The 22,839-nt window shown below is 40.5% G+C and overlaps 3 protein-coding genes across 3 annotated transcripts in view; all 3 read right to left on the bottom strand.

Annotated features, from left to right (window-relative positions):
* Positions 1-22,839, bottom strand: part of LOC145463123 (monocarboxylate transporter 12-B-like) — a 219,012-nt gene that overhangs the window by 116,137 nt on the left and 80,036 nt on the right. The window lies entirely within an intron of this gene.
* On the bottom strand, positions 145-15,338 carry LOC145463116 (microcephalin-like). The gene is made up of 17 exons (XM_081446827.1): positions 15,276-15,338; positions 13,372-13,633; positions 12,014-12,099; positions 10,795-10,830; positions 9,313-9,544; positions 8,392-8,448; positions 7,783-7,823; positions 6,981-7,071; positions 6,019-6,228; positions 4,841-5,059; positions 3,926-4,584; positions 3,389-3,426; positions 3,062-3,224; positions 2,530-2,607; positions 1,988-2,128; positions 1,491-1,581; positions 145-920 (listed from the first exon to the last, which is right to left on the bottom strand). The coding sequence occupies exons 1-17, from the start codon at positions 15,333-15,335 to the stop codon at positions 829-831; spliced, it is 2,556 nt and encodes an 851-aa protein (XP_081302953.1). The 5' UTR covers positions 15,336-15,338; the 3' UTR covers positions 145-828.
* LOC145464095 (E3 ubiquitin-protein ligase TRIM45-like) lies at positions 17,535-20,938 on the bottom strand. Its single transcript, XM_081447909.1, has 2 exons — positions 20,068-20,938; positions 17,535-19,437 (listed from the first exon to the last, which is right to left on the bottom strand). The coding sequence occupies exons 1-2, from the start codon at positions 20,786-20,788 to the stop codon at positions 17,753-17,755; spliced, it is 2,406 nt and encodes an 801-aa protein (XP_081304035.1). The 5' UTR covers positions 20,789-20,938; the 3' UTR covers positions 17,535-17,752.

Here is a 22,839-nt window from a genome sequence, read left to right as displayed (position 1 = left end):
GACGGACAGTGACAAAGGAACTGGATAACATCGGGAAGACATGGGGTGAGACCGAGAAGAACGCGAATAACAGGGTCCTATGGAGAGCGATGGTGGTAGCCCTATGTCTTACGAGGGGCAAAGAGGACTAAGTCAAGCCAAGTCTCATGATAAGATTGGTGTTTTTAAAGATACAATGAAAACTATCTGGGTTAAAACAGTTTCTCGTCTATTACTGATTAAAAATTTTGCTATCCATGGATTTGACTTCAAAATCTGTTATATCTATTTCTATATTACGTACTGATGTTTCCTGAAAACTGATTACAATAGCTTAGACACGCAGAGAGTATTTCATGTACTTAGCATTACGCAGTTCTGTGTAAAACGAAAGCTTCTGAACCCAGCCAACAAATTCCGACGTATTCCGATTACAATAGTTGGGTTGAATTTTATAGAACCACGAAATCGATATTCTCAAAATCGAAATGTCCGTTGTACAGAGCAATTTGTGGACTAGATTCTTGAAAAGCCATCCACAGACTAAGCTTTTTCAAGGAGATAAATTCATTTGTTTGCGCTCCACCTCCAAAAGATAAACCATTGAAACCTTCACTTAAATTTGACATGAAGTTTAATCGACCTGATGTTGCAACCAATTAAATCCAACCAGACGTTGCCCGGTAACGATATCACCACGTGATATGTTTGACAAGCGTTGCAAAGTAACAACGTCCACGCCAAGCATTAGCAGTGCTTTCAGCAGCGTGACATACCAACTGGACTCTAGACTCGCTGCGAGAAGCCGAACCGACTTATTGGTGAAACTTTGAAAGGCGAGATTTGTCTTCAGTAGCTGGGACTTGTTTCTCGTCTTCGCTTCGCCGGGGAATTGAGTGCGTAATTGGTATAAGGCACAACATCGTGCTGGGTTATACAATCTAAAAGAAAAAAAGCGTTTCCGCTTCGTCCTTCAGCTGTTCGCTAGAATACATTCGAATACATTCTACAAATTTAAATTGTCTGCGAATAATTACTTACTTGTTCAGACAATGCATTGGGTGGCCATGAAGGGGCGAGGTACGATGAAGAAGAAAGGGAGACATCCATCTCGAAAACAGAATCTTATTAAAGTTGAAATGCGAGATGTCGTCCTTCCTGGTGTTCTAGTATCCAATTTACTTTAGCTATTAAATTTGCCTGTCTCCATAAACGACTCCCGCGATGCAGCACTTTAAAAATTAAAGGTTGCTTCAAATTCACAACACGCACACTAGATAATCCTTTTCGTTCTAAAGCCCACTCTTCTTGCGACCACACACATCGTGCATGTCGTCTCTTTACGTGCATGTGGTCTCCTTAAGAGTGCCACATTAGCTTCGACACGTCCAGATACCTGTCACCATGGGCTGTGTTACCTAGCAACCTACAAATGTACTCTGCACAGGAATAGATGTATGTTTTGCTGTCTAGGATAAGCTTATTGAGACTGAAAGATTGACAAGACTCACCGAGAAGCCACTGTTCCGTGATATTAACCGCTTGTGTTCTTCTTGTCATTGAACCAATGCATATTCCTGCCTTTCTCACAGAGGTACTAACCTGGGTTACGAGAAAAGAAAACGACAACAATTGCGATCTCTTGATGTGAGACTGACGCTTAAAAAATCAACTGAAAAGTCGAAATAGGTTTCGATTGTCTGCAGAGAGCATTTGTTTGGTGTATCTTGGCTGAGCTTTCCAATTGGTTTATCCTTAAAACGCGCAGAGATAAAACAGGGTTGGTTTTTTTTTCGACCATTCAAGAGCGAAGCCAAACCAACCGCAACTTGCCTTACACGTGTTTTCCTGCGCTTGGCACGGGTTGCATGCTTTTAATTGGAATTGTGATTGGTTCACTCAGTCATTTACATTTGCTGCAATTGGCCAAAAGTAATTATTAAGTGGTCTTACTTATACGACAGTCATAAAACCTCTCTAAGCTAAGAGACGCCACGGTCTGCTTTACCTTTCCACCACAAAGGTTTATCAAGGACATCAGTGAGTCGCTTGGAGGGGAGCAATTCTCGGAGACAAATATCGGTGGACACTCCACAAACAGCTCCTGGTGGTAACCTGGCCCAGCGCTAACACGTTCAAGACGGCAAAGCTGACAAGTACAGGGAATGAAAAACAACGACAACAAAAATCGATTCATTAAGTTATTTCAACAGAAAACTTCAAAATATCTTCTAAGTGGTCTGGCGTATCATGGACCCATCTAAAGAAAACTGACGATTCGGGTCCCCTGCTTCGTCAATATTTTTTCACACGCTCCAATTTCCGCGAGGCCAGAATTTGGAAAAACGCTCTTCGAACGAAAACGCTTGCTACGCAGGGTGGCTGTGACTGAAAACATATTCATTCACCACGATGGAATTTCGCTTCATTTCCAGAAAAAAAAATAACGCATTAAAAATGACTTCTGGGGAGACCTTGGAAGACAAAGCTTGCCAGTTTTTTTTATCTTTAACAGAGAAAACAAACTCGAAAAAAACAGACATTGATTACCTGTGCTGCAGGAAATGCGTCCGATAATTCGTAGGGCTCTTCATCCACCCAGTAACCGACCTCTAGAGATTTCATCATCTGTAAAATAAACGCAAGTTCTTAATTTCTGTACTCTATAACAATTTCTTTCAACGTTGCTGTGACATGATGGTCTGACTAACGAGACATGATGAAACTTGTTGGAAGATGTTGTACGAAAGTTCAACTTGAATCAAACGTTGGTCCATCGTACATGTATTCCAAAACTTTCGAAATCTAAAGGGAGGCCAGACGGAAAACATTACGGCATTTTCACTAAGCAACGGTGAATCAAGTTGTTGTGACCCCCATCCTCCCCTAACCCCTTTTTGGCACATGGGATTACGAAAGACGTTTCGAAAAGACCAAACACAAGAAAGTTTCGAGTCGTGCTTCCACACAACTTCCTGCATGCACCCACCCTTCCCGCGTGCACGATCAACCCTGTTGAAGCGATGCACTCGTGTTCTACATGTATGTCTAAAGTGGTGTAGGCATTTCATAGCTTCCTTACCCACATAGGCGATACAAGCCAGCATCCTTGAGCAATGGCCATTAGGACGTTCAACGTTCGGCGAGGACTTCCAGCGATCACGTGACTAGTGGAGGACGAGACTCGATCTTCGATGAAAAATCCTCCCAACTTGCGGACAACGGATAGAACGATATCCTGCTCACTGAAAGAGAAAACAAGTATAAACGTTTAACATGACTGATTGGAATAACACAGTGTTGCAGATAACAGAATCAAGCACATTACAGAGTATAACAGTGCGAATAAAAGGTGAGGAGAAAGCTTCCAGCAAAAATTTGAGAAAGAAGTAGAGGAACAATTGCTTACCCAAAATGCATACTTGTCATAACTACCGATCGTTTGGGCTGCAAGAAGAAAAAATGATGAGAACGGTACATTTGTTTCTTTATTCACAGAAATCATATACCCAGAAACACTACGTCAAAGATAAACAGACACTGTGGAACATTAATGAACTGAACAAAGTCATTACAAAATTCAGATTTGGTACGAGCCTTTTTCAATAATCGGCTAGTACACAACAGTACCAATACATGGTCTGACAGTGGTAGCTGCACATCAACCGCGAATGGGAATTTTGTTTGAGAGAATATATGCTTTCATTTTTTTGTTTCTCAAGCGTCTAAGCGGTTCGAAATCCTGAATCCTTGAATTTTAACGCAGCCTTCCACCGGCAAATGACATCTTCGCATAGTTTTTTGCAGTATTTGGCTCCGATTGTTTAATTACAGGACAACAAGTTGGTCCAGGGTTAACAAGAAGGTTGATTTTTCAATGAGGCTTTTCTACTCACAGCATTTTTGTCATTCAGTTTGACTGTGACTAATGTTAACTTGGCCTTACCCTGACTTTTTTCACAAGCTTGGTTCGCTGTTTTCTTTCAGCTCTCGGCTTATTTTCCTCGTGGGATCGTTGTACATCTTCCTCTGTACATGTCTCCTCTTCTACATCAGCATCATCGTCCTCAGATCGACCTTCTTCACTGGTTATTCTCACACTCCTCGCGACATTTCGTTTTCCTCCATTTCCGTTCACAGCACTGCTCTTCATAATGGCCTCACCTTCCTCCTTATCTTCACAATGATGAACCCGATTCACCGGTTTTTCCTGACTGTCTAGTTTAACCTGATTGACCAGTTTTTCCCGTTGTAAATTCTGCTTCTTTTTCACTACAACTTCTTTAATTGCAGCGCTTTTTTCTTCACGTTTAGTTCCACTTTCTTCCGCTGCGACAGAATCCTCGAGCTCTTCTACCGTTTGCCCCACCTGGCTTAACAACTTTGCCGTTTTTGAGAACTTTTTCTTTCCATTACATGCGATAGAAGGGTTATTGCTTTCATCTGTTATGGAAACACCTGAGTCTGAATCCAACCCAGTTTTGTTCTCTGCTGGGAGTTTCTTCATTGCCTTAACCTGCGGTTTCTTCTTTTCTGAAACTTTCAGTTGGCTTTTACTTCCAACGGGGTGTCCTGTGGTGCTTTCCGTGTCCTTTATACGCATTCCTATCAAAATAGAGAAACTAAGCTTAAGACAATAGCAAAATATCGCACCCAAACAAAATCATCGGGAGGCTGGCGTTTCAGTGTTCTGTGCTTAATGTTCTAGCCGTTGAATAACTCCCCATAGCATGTTTTATCGTACAGGACAATCCCTTCTAAATTCGCAATAATAGAAATCCGGAATAGCCAAGACTGGAATTTTGCGACAATGCAATCACCTATTTTGCAGTAGAGTACTCGGAGATTTAACGTTCCTTACCTGAATTCTGCGTTGTCGTGCTCCTTCCATCCTTTTTCGTTACCAGTGTGTTTTCTGCGCTTTGCTTTGTGTTTGACTCACCGGTGTCGTTAGAATCATTCAGTACTTGCCCTCCAAGTTTTGCTTTCTTTTTCTGCTTCGGAACAGCCTCCTTGACATCGCCATTTTGTAATTCCTTTGTGGAGTCTTGTCTCTTCCTTTTCTTGCCTTGTTCAGAACCTGTGTTCGTCATCAAAGATAACATCAACTCTATGATATGTACAAGAATTTTAGAGAGGTTTTCAATAACCCCGTTAGTCTGGTCACCAACGGACCACAAATATCTGGCCGTATTAACGGGGTGTCCGTATCAAAGGGGTCCTATAAATAATTAAAAATGGTCAACTGAGATTTTCTTCGGACAGAATAAACTGGCCGTAATATCGAGATGGCCTTATCAACGGGGTGGCCGTTTACAAGGCAGGGTTTTTCTGTATAACCAAAGTAACAGAATCACTCAGGCCAATCACCAGGGACATAGCCAATCCAGTGAACCAATCAAAATTCCAAGTAGACACATGTAGCTGACGCGAAGCGCGGGAAAACGTGAGCGCACGCGTCACGATTAGTTTTGGGTTTTACTTCTGATTGGATGACAAAGTGGCGCGGCATTTTTTTTTGGGCCAATCACTTAGCGTAGTAATCCTAAAGCAAAGCAAACGAGAAAACCGTTTTTTTTTTTTATAGATAACAAGATACGAAACAACTCTCGTTGAATTTACCCTGCATCTGTCATGACATGTACGCTGGGAGACTAGTAACAAGCGAAAGGTTAGCATAACTGTGGATGCTTCCTGTCAGTTTACATGTACATTGGACATGTTACACTCGCCTGGCTAAAAATAGTCGCAGGCATCAAGTAATACATGTATTTGATGATTCTAAACGCAGGACGTACACCAAAAAAGGCCGTTAAGGGGTAAGTAAGGTCTGCGTCGAGGTCCCTACTGCCATTGCTTATTCCGGGTTGAATAACATTGCCTTGCACAAGAACCCATTACGATGACCCCAACCAGGGATCTACACGTAACCCAGAGCACAGATCCAGAGTCAAGCATACATGTACAAACCATTGGGGCTTCTTGTCTCAAATTTTCCTAAAACTGATCTAGATTTACCACCTCTGGACAAACTTTTACCTGTGAGCAGTACATCCGTAGGCGTTTTTCTTATCTGAGCTGCTGGCGTCTTCTTTTGTTCCGCGGGTGGGGTGGGTAATCGGGATGGTGTGCACTTCAGGAGCCTTTTTTTCAGTTTATTGATGCTTGATGGGACATCTTGGTTGCTGTCTGGTGATTGGTCAGTTTCTTTGCAGTCAGATTCAATTGGTTCTTTTGGAGAGTCTCCACCTACGTCATAATAAATAGTACAAGTTAAGTTAGTTAAGCTCACAGGGGTTTGCTGATAGACACCACGTATATACTTTCGGGAGGTGTCCCTTAAATCAAAACTGAGCACTAATAGTGTAGCTTTGGTTCTTCATTATTTGCTGCTGAGCTACTACTTGCTGTGTTACTGTTGACAAATTCAGGCAACATCCAAAACATCCTTTCACGGCTTAATGACTCAGTGAAATATGAAATACCGGTAATGTCACTGGAACAAACTACTGTCACAAAATCACATTTCCCTTTGGCTTGCATCAGACCAATTCTAAAACAAAAATGTCACTCAATACCATCACATGTATCATTAGTAGTAGTGGTAGTAGTAGTATTTGTGCTTATTAGTATTTTAGTACTTGTGCTTGGACAAGCCTTAATGCAGGAGAGGAGACTGTGATGGGGGAGAGGTAGGTGAGCCTAAATAGCACTCTGGTTAAGCTGAAGAAAACTCCAGTTAACCTGTTTATGAAGAGAAGAGAGGGAGGATAAATTATTGAATTACATTTACATGCACTTAATGATTTCCAGTTTAACGACTGCAACTGCGTGTAATTTTACTGCAATATTAAGTCTTCTGCGTGTAATCAGTTACACGCATTTGCGTGTATTTGTGTGTTTGGTGCGTGTAAGGTGCAAGGTGTAAGGTCACTACGTGTAGTACACACGCTTTACGCACGTGTAATGCTGCAATCCCTTTAACCGGTACTGTAACTTACCATAACTAAGTGTTTTGGTTAAAGGAGAAGGTATTTCATGACAGGGAGTGTCTGGTACCATATGCGGAGTAAGCGGAGGATTGACGGCAATCTGATGAAAAAATAACATCAAACAATAAAAACTAACAATCAGAGGAAACTGTCACCTGAATTTCAAAACCTCAACAAACAATACAGTCACGTACTAGAAATGATAGAAATGGGTCTGCACATGAGGTAAAGTGGAACTGAATTATAGCAGGGAAACTTGAAAGTAATTACAGTGCTACATATAGCTGTTTTTTTTCTTTTTTTCCTAGAAAATTCTTGATAACCACATTATTTTAATTAGACCTCCATTCAGCCTGGTTGATGCAAACCTTCCTATAGAAGATGTAACTGAGTGATATGAGCTGGTCATTAAAAAAAAAACCCAGCAGTCCAGCCCTGTTAACATTTTTTCTAAAGCACAGATCTAACTGTGCTGAGTTTGTGGACCATGACCCTCAGTCAAGAATTCCCACTTGCCTGGTTCAGGAAACAAGTCTTTGGCCTTCATGTAACCGTGATCCTTTTATTAACACAGCAAAACCTTTCAAAAAGGACCACCCCCATTAGGGAGCAGGTACATGTAATGACCCTAGATAAAAAATGTTGCGATGCACTGCTGGGTACTTAGTAAACCAGGCAACAAAGTGCTATCGTAAATGTATAATCTTAATATAAGAAAATATCTTCTTCAGGCCCTGTTTCCCTTCAAAGCACATATTGAGTAATAATGGGCCATGGCTACAATGTAGACTAAATGTCGGGTATAACTTACTGGGCTGTATGGATCTTGAGTTTCTGCACAGAAAACCATGGCTGAAAAAAAAAATCAGAACAAATTATTTTAATTTCTGACATGTCACAGGAACTGCAACATTCAACAACTGGGCATATTCACTCTTCTATTCAATCCATGCTATTAAAACAAACCAGAATAACCCGACAGAGTACATGTAGGTCACTTAGCCTCAGCTAAATGGGATCACGTGTACTAAAGGCATCTGCAGTCGAGTGTGGATTGATACCCTAGATAGAAACCCTCAATCGGCCCTCAAACAACACTTGATTGACCTCTTGGTCTAGAGTTGATTAATTTTTGCAGACATGCCATTGAGTGTTGATTGACACATATGAATTGGGTGACATTCAACCAACTATCGACCCACTATCAATCAAGTATCCATCAAGTGTCAATCAAGTTCAATTGAGTGTCCACTGAGTGTTGGCCGCGTATTGATCAAAATGTTCATCAAGTGTCAATCGAGATGTCGATCAAGTGTTGAAATTGAGGGTATCGATCGACACTCAAACTGCAGATGCCTTGGGTACACATCATTGTGATCTAGTAAATGTATTGTATATATGCCATGCAAGGTACATTTACCTGTTGGAGTTAAATTCTCGGCTAGTAGTTTCCGTTTTCTCCTTCTGTCTCCCCTGTCTAGAGGAAGACAAATGACCATTTGATAGGATTTATATTATTTGAATGTATACCTCTTACTAACCAAGTTCGAGGTCCGTACTGTAAGCTACGGACCGAGTTTTTCCCCATCGATTTATGGCCCAAGCGTGACGCGTGCGGGCCATAAATCGAAGGGGAACACGAGGATCCGTAACTTACAGTATGGACCGAGAATACGAGGTTAGTAAGATATTTATTATATCTCTACTGTGTGTCTGACAGGCTCAGGAAGGATTTCTATTCACGCATAACGGCTTCAAATTTCTGACACACCTCGAAAGCAAAACGACTCAATTACAAATCATCGTTAAGTGACTCTTAGGTCGTTAGTGGGTTTTAATACACAATTTTAGAAGTAAAAGAAAGTTTAAAACTTTTACTTGCTGAAAAAGTTAAGAACACTTGGCAATAAATCACGAAAAATTTTGGCAACAAAAACAGCTTTAAATTTTAGTGGACCTTACAGGAGAATATGGCCCGCTAAATTGACCAATCACAGCATGCGTACTAACTGAGAGATATACAGTAATAAAAAATATTACTATTAATTTCTTTAAGTTTAGCTTTTTCTTTTCCTTCGTTGTTAATAAAATATCAATATTATTATGCAAATTGTTATGGCAAATAAATTGATGTACATGTACATACATTTATACTGTGGTGCCAATATTATCACCTATGTTTGCTTATAAAACAGTAGCTTGCAAAAGTGAAACTATCATATCAAGATTGTACACATTTTTAATTTTATCAGAAGATATCGTTCAGTACAATTTAGAATTAATTTCTATTTTGACGTATTTAAAAAATACATTGATTTCTAAGTATTTGAGCCTGTCCTACCTGCACTGTTTTGAACATCCTCCTCAAAAGCTTTAGGCTGCATGGATTTTGTCCTCTTGAGCCGTCCAACCATAAGTGGTGTAACAGCCTGCTCTGGTTCAACAACTGGGAAAAGGTCTTCAGATACATGTTTTCCGCTCTGCCGACAGCTCTCCACCCAAAGTACTGACACCAGGTGGATACCCTTCTTTATCGCCTTATCCCGCGTTGTCTTTTTGCCATCCTTAAAGATCTGTTTAGAGATTATTAAAGGGTGTTATTAAATGTCCAATTCTACATGTGCAGTGTAAGTATCAGGTCCTGGAGATATTACATGTAGTACACTGTGCATTTACTGAGACAGTTGGATGACATCTTGTGTAGGTATCCCTGTGGAAGCACTCTAATTTGTCAGGTTACAAATACCACAATAGTAAAACATTGGTTTTCACTTAATAAACATGCAATCACTGTCACAGATACATGTAAATGCCAGATTTCGGATCATGTGTACTAAAGGCATCCTGGGCATGTTTGTCGATCAATACTCTTAATCGATACCCTCAATTGACCTCTCGATCGACACTCAATTGACATCCCGATGGATACTCGGTCAACACTCTATCGACACTTGATCAAGAGTCGGTCGATACTCGTCTGTGTGTCAACCAAATCATATGAATCCATCGAAAATTAATCAACTGTCAACCGAGATGTCAATGGAGTGTTGAGCAAGTGTCAAATGAGGTGTCGATGGAGTGTTGATCAAGTATTGATTGAGGGTCAATTGAGGTTATCAATTGAGGGTATCAACCGACACTGGATTGTGGATGCCTTTAGTACCCATGGTCCCAGATTTCAAAGGTGGAGCTGTAAGTACAGTGTATGCGTGTATTCTACATGTAAGTACATTGTACAGTGTGTATTTCAATTAAATGAGGGTGGCAATCGATAAAGGGAATATGGTACAAAATTTTGTAGATGTAGCTATCTTTTACACCTTACTTGAGAGAGGTACATGTAGTGTTAGCGAAAAGTTCTGCATTTTCCCTAAAAGGATTGAAACACTGGATAACTACATTGTATACTCGGACCTAGTGTGTAACTAATGAGTAAATGATCAGACCATTACACCACCATTGCTTCAGCAACTGTAATAAGATATCAAATGACCATATTATTGGAGAGCCGGAATGGGGTAGTGGTGAGAGTGCTTGCTTCCCACCAATAAAGCCCCGGTTCAATTGCCGCCCAGAGCCATACACTGTATGTGGGTTGAATTTATTGTTGGTTCTCGCCTTGCTCCGAGGGTTTTTCTCTGTGTTCTCTGGTTTTCCTCCCTCCACAAAAACCACATCTCCAAAATCCAATTTGACCAAGATAGAGAACCTGCATGAGAACCAACTGAGGCTGATGTGACTTCCTCCCTAAATCTGGCAAATTTATTTCTTTATTTATTTATCAAAAGTATATTACTAAAAAAGGTTAATACTGTCATCATACCACATGTGTAACCTCTGGGGTGAATTTCTTGAGCACCTAACAGTAGAAACACATACAATATAATGTGGTTAAGTATTGCCTCTTCACACACATGTAGCCTAAGAAGTCAGCCAACCAGGTACAGACACAGTGCCGGTAGGGGCCTGTTGTTGATTATGTAGCAGAGATGAAATACATGTAATGTTTTCTTGCATTCATTATCAATTAATGTATTTTGTTTAGTGAGTTCCTTGAATTCTGTCAGTCGAATCAATATCATGACCAAATTCATAGACTGATTGACTAACTGACTGACTGACCTACAGGTGTACTATACTGTCTGACTGCCTATGAAGAGTTTTTGCATTATAAACAAACTAGTTAAAACTGTTACAAAACTACAATAAATATGGGTTATTGACCAAGTGTGAGGTCAAGATGGCTGGATATTGGCCAAGTTCTTTTTTTGCGTGTTTATGGACCGACACGGAGTAGAGGTCCATAAACTCGCAAAAAAAGAACGAGGCCAATATCCAGCCATCTTGGTCAAACAGGCTTGGTCAATAAAGGATTTATTATATGGCTTTTGGGAAAATTTTTCTTGTGGGACATGGCGGGTAGTCCCGAGCGGGCAAGATAGCTCCATCTTGCCCGCTCGGGTAGCCAATGACAGCGCAGGATTTGATTCATCTTGCCCGCTTACGGAGCTAGCCATATAATAATATTACAAAACGTCCTTCTTGCCCGCAAAGATCTTCTCTACCAATGTTCAGTTCCAGAAAATATCCATACTTCCCCCACAGAAGGGGTTGGAATTTCCTGGGGGGTGGGGGGTTCTGTAAGACCAAAAAATTTAAAATGTATGAAGCTCAAATGGAATTTCGAGAGGGGTGGGGGGGACTTAGAAAAATTCCCTTCCATGGGGGAGGTATGGATATTTTCTGGAACTACACAATACCAGACCAGCTAATAATTTTTGTCCTGTACAGTTATATATTAATGTATATTATGTGTCTCGATATTTCCATCAACATTTAACAAGTTACTGTACTAATACATGTACATGTATGCATGTTGAGGCTGGCCCATATATTTGAAAATAACTTGTTCCATACATGTATGCAGTATACTTTAAAACACCCAAAAGTGGACGAGCCCCAAAAGCAACCATTGGGAAAGGCTGCTGAAATAGAATGTAACAAGGGTTGTCACAGTTTTGAATTTGCAGTATGTGACTTACTGTTGCTCCCAGCATTTCCATCTGTTTTGAGATTCCTTCAAATCTGTTTTCAGTGTTGGAACGTGCCTCAATGAATGCAACAACACCTACAAATGTGGGAAATAAATTTATTACTTTAATTTTCACTGATGATTATACACTAAGATGTGTCATGTACATGTATTTCACTTCGTTTAGGTAGAGACTCCTGTCAATAATTCAGGGGATTTGGTAAAATGTTTTCAGCAGCAGGGCAGCTCGGGGGCCTCATTAAGGGCTGGGCACCAGCCAAACTGACTGGCTGAGAGGATGATTTTGCCCGCCTGGTTTGAACATCTACAGAGGATAAAATTTTGCCTGCCTGTGACATCCAGTTGCCCTGTTGCTGAAAATGTTAATTAATGAAACATCTGACAACTGGTTTACACAGGCGGGCAAAACTTTTTGAGCTAAACTTCTTTATCAGAAAATCTTTCCCCTAGATGGTCAGACCATGCAGGCAAAATCATCCTCACAGATGGCCAATTTGCCCAGTGTCTGGCCCTCATTGAAACCCCCTAATAAATCAAGGTGTATTACTAAGTGGACACCAAGTCTTCTTTACATCTGCTCAGGCCAAAGTCATACAAAGCTCCCCATCCCCACATGGCTACTTCAAACTGTTTAATACATAATTATATATTCCTTTCTTGAATAATTCAATCACAGTCCCACTTTCACTACCCTGCAGTTGAGGTTTGTACCAAAAATGTCTTCCAATCAATGGACAGTCAGGGTTTTCCCAGAAAAAGAAAACATGAGGACGGCATTAGGGGCAAGCTATGCTGTGATTGGTGCAGTGTATACATATACATGTACCGTACATTATACAATAACTAGACCCCGACTGGTCCAACAAATATATGGCAAACAAAAGGAAAAGAATGTATGTCAGTGTAAAGCTACAGCGGAGGAGATAGGGAGCATTTAATGTGACTTTGAGCAGTCTGTAAATGTAGGAGACTAGTGAACATCTACATGTATATGTTTCTGGCAATTCAATTCAAATTACTTAATTTACATTTACAAGAAAGATCTCTCTCTTTCTAATTGTTGGTTTAAAAACCTTGTTAGTCACAAGTCATTAGCAAGGGTTTCATTAAGAGCTGAGCTGTCTAAGCACCAGGCAAATTGAGTGGCTGTGAGGATGATTTTGCTTGCCATGTTTGACCACCTACAGGAAAGTTTTTCTCATAAAGAAGTTCAATTCAAAAAGGTTTTGCCCACCCATGAAAACCAGTTGCCCCCCCCCCCCCCCCTGCTGAAAATGCTAATGAAGCCCCTGCATTAACTGTGCAAGACCTTTTTATACTGTAATAACATTGTGTGAATAATTGTACCTTCAAGTATCTTGTCGTGTGATACTGGTTGGGTGCAGGGAATGTCAATATCCTGCTCAGAGCTTCCGTCAGTTTCAAACGAGCAGTGAAAGTCCAAGCCATCATTTTGGAACTTTGATTTCTCCAGAGTATTCAGATAACTTCCACTTTTTGATAGCGGTGACCCAGGAAGATTAGGTTTGTTTGATATGCCTTCCTTTAAAATGCCCTTCTTTTCGCTTGTGCCTTTGGGAGTGATGCATCTACGTGCTGTTGATGGTTCCTTGATAGCCATCAGGATGATAATGGAACAGGATCACAAAGTTAACATGTTAAAAAATATTGTGGCAAAAAAAAAATGAATGAAATCCTAACTTTTTACCTAATTTTATGAAAAAAAATTAATACCCTGACACCTGTTATCAGTCGAATCACTGCTTTAGCAGGCTACACAGAAATTTGGGACAGTATTGTTGGGAAAATGCCTAGAAGTTTCACAGATTTAAACGTTATCCTGTTCTACATGTAAAATGGGTTAGGATCAGCCACAGGGTAGAATTTGGGATAATCTCCTACACATAACCCTCAAAATGCTCTGACTGGCCGCTCCCATCTCAAATAGACTGTCCTAACCAAGCTTCTACCAAGAGCATGCCTGTTGCAGGACTGGTACTTTAACAGTGTATGCCATATTCTGGAGATGGGAGGGCGGGTTGCTGATGCCCTAAATCCAGTTTGCAGAAATAAACAGAAAACATACCAGCCCTGCAGGTTGGAGGTTGGGCAGAGTGCTTATAACCCCCCCAAATAAAAAAAGCATTTACATGTATTACAACCAAAACCGGAGCAAGTAGTAGTAACATCACTGTGCCAGAGGGAATGGCGACTGAGAGTACAAACACCCAGTTGGATTACCATGAGGGACAGAGAACGATGTCTAAACTGCAGAGGAAGCTGCTCTTTCCAAAATCAAGTGTTTAGAGTGGGCAATGGATGGAGGGAGGATTTATCCCCCGATAATGTCTTCTTGAGTTACATGTGCAGTGTACAAGTAGATTTTGCGAGTAAAACTATCAATGCCTTACACTTGTAGTTTTTAGTTCAAATGGCTTGACAATCATACTTGTAGCTCTCCGTGTTTACATTGCAACCCTTCTTTCAGTAGTATAAAGCAGCTAGAGCTGTATTGCTCCCTTCCCACCCCCGTAGATGGGAATCATGGGATGCTAGTCTATCACAAGTTGCTCCTCAGCATTCTCTCATATTAGCCTAACAGATCGCTGATCCCCATTATTTTATTCTTCTGGGTGGAGAGAGACCTAGGCACTGTGAGAGTGAAGTGTCTTGCTCAAGAACACAACACAATGTAGATAATTCTGGCCAGGGCTTCAACCTAGGCTGCTCAAGTCAGAGTCTGGCACATTAACCATTAAGCTGGCTACTGTGCCTTCCACTAGTTACCTAAGTTAGGTGGGGAACTAAAAGTTTTTTGTAAAATTCTGGAGGTGCCAAGATTTCACTTGGGGTCGCTTTTTCTATTATTAACAGATATTAAATTACAGACATCGAAATCTTCTGGTAGGCAAAGGTAACATTAGACTTACTAAGCTAAAACACACAATAATATATTACACTAGCATTACAGTAATGCTGCAGTTCCTTCGACCGGTACTGTACATTGTTGCACCTTGAGCAAGCTTAGATTGATTGTTTCTTAATGCATGGATTGTTTACATGCACATGTAGATTGTTCATAGACAAGATTCGATCTGGCTTTCTGCAGTACGAGTTGCAAGATACCCAGTTTACTTTTAAAACGTAGCGTAATTTATCTTAGTAAAACAACTAAGTCTATGAAAGACTCCGTTTTCAATCAATTTGATTCTGCGATCAGGGAAGGAAATCTACTGAAGTGTTTAGCTCACCTTCGATCTGTTCCTCGAAGTGCCCGTTTTCAGACTCAGCGAGACTTTCTTCCGTTCCATTGCGCTGCAGTTACTCTAATGCGATCTAGCACGTTTGCAGTCATTCAAACAACAATCAGAGAGCATACCTAGCAGCTTAGACGAGGTCGAACAGAGAAATCAGACGGTTTTTCGAAGTATTTTCAAGAAAGCCCGCCTTTCATTTGTATGAGCCCGCTCTTCCTGTCAGCGGTGTTTACATAAAACTATTGACACGTTTTGTTGGGGACACATGCTGTAGCCATGACAAAGCAACAGTCTGGGCTGGCGAACGTCTATTTGCGTTGTGCTATTGTGAGCCTTGAGGGTCTCACCGCTTGCCCCTCACTCCCCCAACATGTTTTTTTTTTTTTTTTCTCGTTTCTGCAAGAGAGACTATGTGCTTGATTGTAAGGTTAGTAAGTTTTCCAAACTGTATCACTAGAGTCTCCACCCTGGTGTACAAATGGGGGTACCAGGCAATTTATTGCTGGGGGTACCCTTGCGATGGACTAACATACCATCCAGGGAGAGTAAAAATACTCCTAGTTGCTTCATGCTACAGAAACCAGGATAAGCCTGGCCTGATGGGCCACTTAGAGGGGGGCGTAAGGGTTTGCGGTGATGCGGTTTTGCGGTAATTTTCGTTTTAACTCGCGGTATTACGGTTTCAAAACACTAAGCGGTTTGCGGTTATTACAACCTTTAAGGTTACCGTATACCTTCAGGGGTGTCTCGCGCGCAAGCGATGTAGCGCGTGCAGTTTAAGCTGTAGATACTTAAACCCCTATATCAAATTAAAGCTTATGGAGCTGGCTATCAAACTATACCAAGACTTTTGAAAGAAAATGAATTGTCGAATTTTTCACGACCACTAAATGCGAGCGCCCGAATCACCTTTCGAAAGCTACAAGTCAAAGCGAATTTCGTCTTTCGCCAATTTAATTTTTTCCTCGGTTTCAGGGCCCAAAGCGCTTAAAAAACGTGTCTGCGTTTTGGCATATTCGATTGCAGTAAAAAGTTACAGAACATTTTCGAAATAGGATTAAAAAAATGTGGAATCATGATCGTACAAAAATCGCTCTCGAAGAAAAAGTATTTCGAAATTAACAATTTAAGAGCAATTGAACAAATTCCCTTTGAGTTATAACTCTTTAAAGTGTCTGCTTCAAGTGAAAAAATTTATTCGAGAAAACAGCGCTAAGAAAAATTTTCTGCTTCGCAAACAAACTCCGCCCACAAACGCCTTCAACTGGGTTCTCAGATAACTAAGCCAATCAGTGCAGGGAAAGTTTACTACCGTTAACCTCGTGGTGAAATTTACGCGCGAATCTCTAAAAAACTCTTGTGTTTCGCAATGCGCTCAAGGAACCGAAGGCAGAGAGATAATTTTTCTGTAGCTCGGTTTTTCTTGAAGCTGGTCTGGCAAAATGGAGAAGACTAAAAAGGATACGAACGTTAGAGTGGCTGAGCGAAGGAAACAAACAAAAGAAAGCGCGGAGAGCAACTGTGTGTGGGCAATTGTGCATGGACAATATTTCAAATGGTCTCAATGAGTCCGACGATTCGTCGATATCGGACTCATCAGAAGAGTCTCTGTCAGCATCCCTGTTATTGCTGTCAAGTTCCGAAATTTTTACAGAACCTTTCTTTTCTGTTACCACGAATATTTGCCCGCCTTGTACGATAACTATAGCTTCATCCGCGTGGCGAACTTTCGCTTCTTCACTCATTGATGTATTTTCATTCGTTCTTCGCTGTTTTCGCTTTTTCGAACTGGTCCATGGTTTAAACGTGGTCTATGTTTACTTGTTACTTAATAGAGACACGCCTAATACCAAAGATGCTGGGTAGTCAGAACAACAATGCTGATCAACTGAGTAGTCAATTCGTGACATCCATATAGGTAATTCCCGCGAAAATCGTCACGGTTGATTGCATACGCGCTATAGGGCTGTCAATCAAGAGGTAAACTCTTACTTCCGGTGAAAACGTAAAACCGCCATTTCTCCGCCAATATTTAGCCTTTTTCAAAATTTTTTTCAGAAATTAGAGATTATTCTTCGACCACTAATTTGACCCAAAAATCCAAATTTGAAGAAAATTGCCGACCCGAAGGTATACTGTAACCTTAGAACATTCACAAGTCATGCAAAATTTTAAAAACACTTTTTCGATTTATTCACATTTTTTTCTTAACTTAGTACAAATAAGCACATAATGGCCATTTAAATGGCCAAAAATATCTGATATTTCTTAACCCCCTACTCTATCAGTAAATTTGCTGCATACAAAAATTCAAACAACGAATAAATGCATTAAACTCGTATATTATTTTCTAGCATTTATGGGTTTCTACTCAAATAACGGTTGCATATAAAGAAACCTGACTCATTGTATTATTATCTGAAATGTTACAAGGGAAACAATATTAAGTCACACGTGAGTGGATATCATATTTACTCGAAAATCTGAATACGGTTGTTACTGAAGTCAGTCACAACTATCCTACCGTCACTGAGAACTGCTGTAGAGAGTGGGACATTAAACTCTCCTATCCCGCTGTCTCTTGTTCCAAACTTTGCAACAAAATTTCCACTAAGTTCAAAGACCTGAACCCTGTGATTCCTTAGATCACAGACCATCAGGTGTCCAGCCTTGTTAACTGAAACGCAACGAGGTTTATTGAACTCGCCGTCTCCCTTCCCCTTTTTTCCAAATTTGTACAAAAATTTTCCATCTCTATCAAACACTTTAAGACAATGTTTATCACTGTCTGACACGATAAGATAGTTTTCATATTGGACACAGTGAAAGGGAAAGGTAAAAGAACCCTCTTCGCCAATTTTGTGTAACAACTGGCCATCTGGATGAAATATCTTAATTAGTTTATTAAATCTGTCAGCGACAATAATATTTCCATCGCTATCTATAGATAAACCATGGGGAGACTTCAACTCATGATCAAGATTTCCACGACTACTAAACGTGTTTAGGTGCTCACCCTGCTCACTGAAGCACTGGACACGGTTGTTATTACAGTCTGCCACCATAATATTATCATTCTTGTCAAAGCCTATCCCACAAGGAAAATTAAATTCTCCATTTTTATCACCCTTTCTACCAAACGATCTTAAGTATGTCCCATCACTATTAAATAATTGAACCCTGTTGTTACCATTATCAGTCACTGCAATTTCATTACGTTCATTCACTGCCACGCCCCAAGGCTTGCTTAACATTCCCGCATTCGAGCCTTGTTGTCCAAAGGAGAATACGGATCTGTACTGTCTGGGTATGACTGTAACCACAAATGGGCTGCCATGGACCTGCTGTCCATTTACTTTTACTGATACATCACACTTTCCAGTTTCTTTGGGAAAATAGCTGATCTGGAAGCTGCCGTCTTTGTTATCTTGGACTCGCGCTTCCTTCGCAGAGCTTTGTCCTTGATGATTTATGATTTCCACTGTCACACAGTCACGTGCTTCATAACATTGTTCTCCTTCAGCATTTCGTGTTGTCAAAACAATCCCTGCTTTAAGTCCAACAATAGCTTCACTCGTTCCTTTTCCTTCCGCTCTTGATTGATGCGCACTAGTGTTGCTGTAAAATGTTTCTAATGAGCCAATTCCTTCAGTGATCGTTTTATCCATTAATGTTTCGTTTTCCACCAGAATGAATCGACGAGCGGCTTCAAGGTCACAGTTGACTCTTTCTCCTACATCATTCATGACTCCTTGAAAGATTGCATCTAATGACTTCTCTAACAGTACAATCTCAGCGCTTGTGCTTCGTTCTAAAAGTGTTTCAGCTTTTTCAATTACGGTATTTTTCATTTGCACTTGGTGTTCAATCCCGCTTTTCTGTGTTACAAGACGTTGGATTGACTCTGCCGCTTGGTTTTCCACTTCTTTACAGACTTTTTGCTTCTTTTCTTCGATGACACAGATCAACGCTTCAGCAAACTTTTGCGCGTTGCTCTTCACGGCAGCGGCTTGCTCTTGAATTTGAAAACAGATTTGGTCAATGATGGTGATCTTGTTTTTCTGCTGTTCGACGTTTTCCTTTTGCGACTCGATCACTGATTTCACTTGTAACTTGCGTTCGTATGCAGCTTCCTCCAGAAGGATCTTGGCAAGACCTTCGTGGTTTCATCATTCACTGCCACCCCATAAATACTTCATAATGAATCCTTTCCCTTTCCTTTGAGCTTTAGCTTGACGCTCGCTGGTCAATGTTTGTAATGAGCCGATTCCTTCAGTGTTAGCCAGGTCTATTAATGTTTCGTTCTCCACGAAGTTGAATCGACGACTAAAATCTTCAAGGTCACAGTCGACTTGTTCCACTTCACGCCCGACTTCTTGCGCGGGAAAGATATCATCTGCTGACTTGCCTAAATGTGCAATCTCAGCGCTTTTGCTTCTTTCTAAAAGTGTTTCAGTTTTTCCAATTACTGTCTCGGTCATTTTCATCTCACGTTCAATCTCGCTTTTTTGTGCCGCAAGAAGCTGGAGTAGTTCTGCTGTTCTATTATCTACTTCATCATAGATTTCCTTCATCTTCGCCTCGATGACACAGATCAACGCTTCACCAAAGGTCTGTGCGTTTCTCTTCACGGCAGCGGCTTGCTCTTGCACTTGAATACAGGTTAGCTCAATGTTGGTAATTTTAATTTTCTGCTGTTGGACGTTTTCCTTTTTCGACTCAATCACAGATTTCACTTGTAACTTGCTTTCATTTGCAGCTTCTTTCAGAGGTATCTTGACGTGACCTTCGTGATCTGTTAAAGCACAAGTGTTGCATATTGGAGTTTCACAAATCTTGCAAAAGAACTTCAGCTCATCTTTCTCGTGATGTTTCTTTTGGCAAAATGCTGGGCGCTTTAAAACGTTCTCAAAGTCTTCGTCTTTAAAGTCAGTAAGCGCCAACACACGGTGCTCTTTGTTAGCTCTGATTATGTTGTGCCCAGTGATACAGTCGTCACACCAGAATACACAACATTGAAAACAATAGCAACTCTGTGCACTTCTGTTGTCGCAGTTTCCACATTTAACTCCAGTTATACTGCACTGTTTAATGGCCAACACATCTAACAAACTGTTGATGCGAAAGTTGGTCGGCAAGTCCGGCAGGTTTCCACTTCCAGGGACTTCACTCTCTCTTCTACATTCTGGGCAAGCTATGACATCATGGCGACCACTCGTTCGTAGAATTCCTTCTAAGCAGTGAAGACAAAAGCTGTGTAAACATGGCAGCGTTTTTGGATCAGTGAATATGGTCTTGCACACAGAACAGGATACTTCTTCATGAAGGTTGTCTAGCAAGGTTTTTATATCCATGATAAAAAGCCGAGGGAAAACTAAAAGGGTTCCGCGTTGAAAACGCCTCAAGAATAAAGCCTTTTGATCTCTTTTAAGCATGATACTATTGACCAATAAGATAACGGTATTAGACATGTTTTGACATTGTCTGATTTCTAAGAATGATTGCATAGATCGCCAAAGATTCTAAGAACTGTGACCACAAGAGGCTTGACCTACAAATTAAAGCAGACAGACTGAACTACTCAGATCAGATTACGGGACATAACGTCTGAAATGCTACGTCCAGAAACCAGATCTGAGAATTTCTAGTAATTTCTGGCCAGCATCCCCGTCACTTTCTTTATAGCGAAGTGTTCCTAAGAACAAGTCGTTCGTTCTTCATTTAGACAATAGAGTGTTGAAAGATGCCCTCTAATATCGAGACTTTCGTAATCCTTTATTATTTCACTTTCCACGACGGTAATTATTAAGGAAGAGCCTCCATTTTAGCTATCGAATAATCGGCAATCGAGGCCTTTATGTGTCAACACGCAAACGGGTTACAAGACTAATGAAAATCGTCAGCTAAGAGATCTTGTTTTGATGTTCTACCAAATTCGTAGAATTTTGTAATTCAGTACCAAGAATTAATGCTTCAAGCTTGGAACGGCTGAAGTAATTTAACACCGATAATACCCTGGCAAAAGGGCATAATCTCTCTATCCTTTAATTAATGTACAAAGGTAAGGAAATCCTTGTCAGAAATCTAGAATTATAAGAATTTTGATTAGTGCTAACATCAAAAGTCAGTGGTGCGAAAGTAAGCTACAAAGATATAGAGTTACTTTCGTATCTCGAGCAATACATAAAAGAGGTCATAATAAACGATAAAGTTCATAATAAAACTTTATAATGTAATAAGGGAAGCTAATATTCTCTATGTGCGTCGATTGATGGCATTGGCCCTATATAGATGCATTCCCAAAGGGAGAATAACGTGACAGCTAACATACAGGCAGCCAGCATACAGGCTGCGTAGGTCGCAAACCCGAGGGGGGGAAGGTACTCCCAGAAAAGTTGGGTAGGGGTGTGCAGCCCACTTCCCAAAACCTTTACCTTATTTATGACCAAAATCTGTGATTTGTGCGACCCTATTTATGACCAGACCAAAAATTAGATACCCTATTCATGACAGTTGCGGCTGGTACAGTTTCTCTAAACATAAGTTATGACGCGCTTTTGTTGATGATCTTATTGATAATGATGAAAAAGTAGCTTCTTCAAAGAAACACAATTCAAGACTAGAGTGCTAAAGCCGTACCCAATTTAAGACCAAAATAGCCAAAATCGTTACCCTTTTTATGACCAAAACAGCTGAAAAACCCTACCCTTTGGGGCCGCACATACCTATATAGCCCATATAAGGGAGTACCCCCGTCCCTGGGGTCGTAAAAGATACATTGGGTTGTTACGTTGCACTGGCCCTTGCAGGAGGCAGAAACGCACACCCAGCGTGACAACTGTTCGGCCCCAAACAAATCATGAGCTCTGCGAGAAAAGTTCAATTAGCAGATTATTCAATCGAGCAACAAAATCCTCCAGTTGATGGCCATGAAACATTTGCACGTGTATCACAAGTCAAACAATGTGTAACAAAATGACTGTCACAATTCATTATCACTTCTAGATTTTTAAAAAAGCTTTGGACACTTGCATATTATGTATTGGAACCGAATTCGCTTGATTTTTGTCGTCCATAACATTTACTGTCACAGACCAAATCCCGTGCACTGTTTATTCATCAAGATCAAGACATTACCTGCAAGAAAAGCTGAAGAGGAATACGAATGTCTGGAAAATGTAATAACGAGGAAAATGTTAACCATCTTTTCAGCCCTGAAGTTTAAAACTCTGTTGTATGTAACAAGCGCTCTAGATGCCTTAATCAAGAATTTTCAATATGAAGGTATGGCACCACCCACCTTTCACAAGTTTCGGACACAAAATGCAAATTTGTATTTGTTATATTGGACAATCAATCAATCAATCAATCAATCAATCGATCAATCGATCAATCGTCAATCAACCTTCATTTAAAACGCGAAATATTATCATAAAAATGGTCTCCCTAAGAGTCAGTGAAAAGAAAAGGTGAAAGTGCTCTTTCCACCAATTTTACTTAAAAACTGGCCATTAGAAGAAAAGGTCTCGATCAATTTCTTAGCGGCAAGAATAATATT

Source organism: Orbicella franksi, chromosome 12, assembly GCF_964199315.1.
Source record: "Orbicella franksi chromosome 12, jaOrbFran1.1, whole genome shotgun sequence".
Classification (NCBI taxonomy): Eukaryota; Metazoa; Cnidaria; class Anthozoa; order Scleractinia; family Merulinidae; genus Orbicella; species Orbicella franksi.
This window is presented reverse-complemented; position numbering and strand designations above follow the sequence as displayed.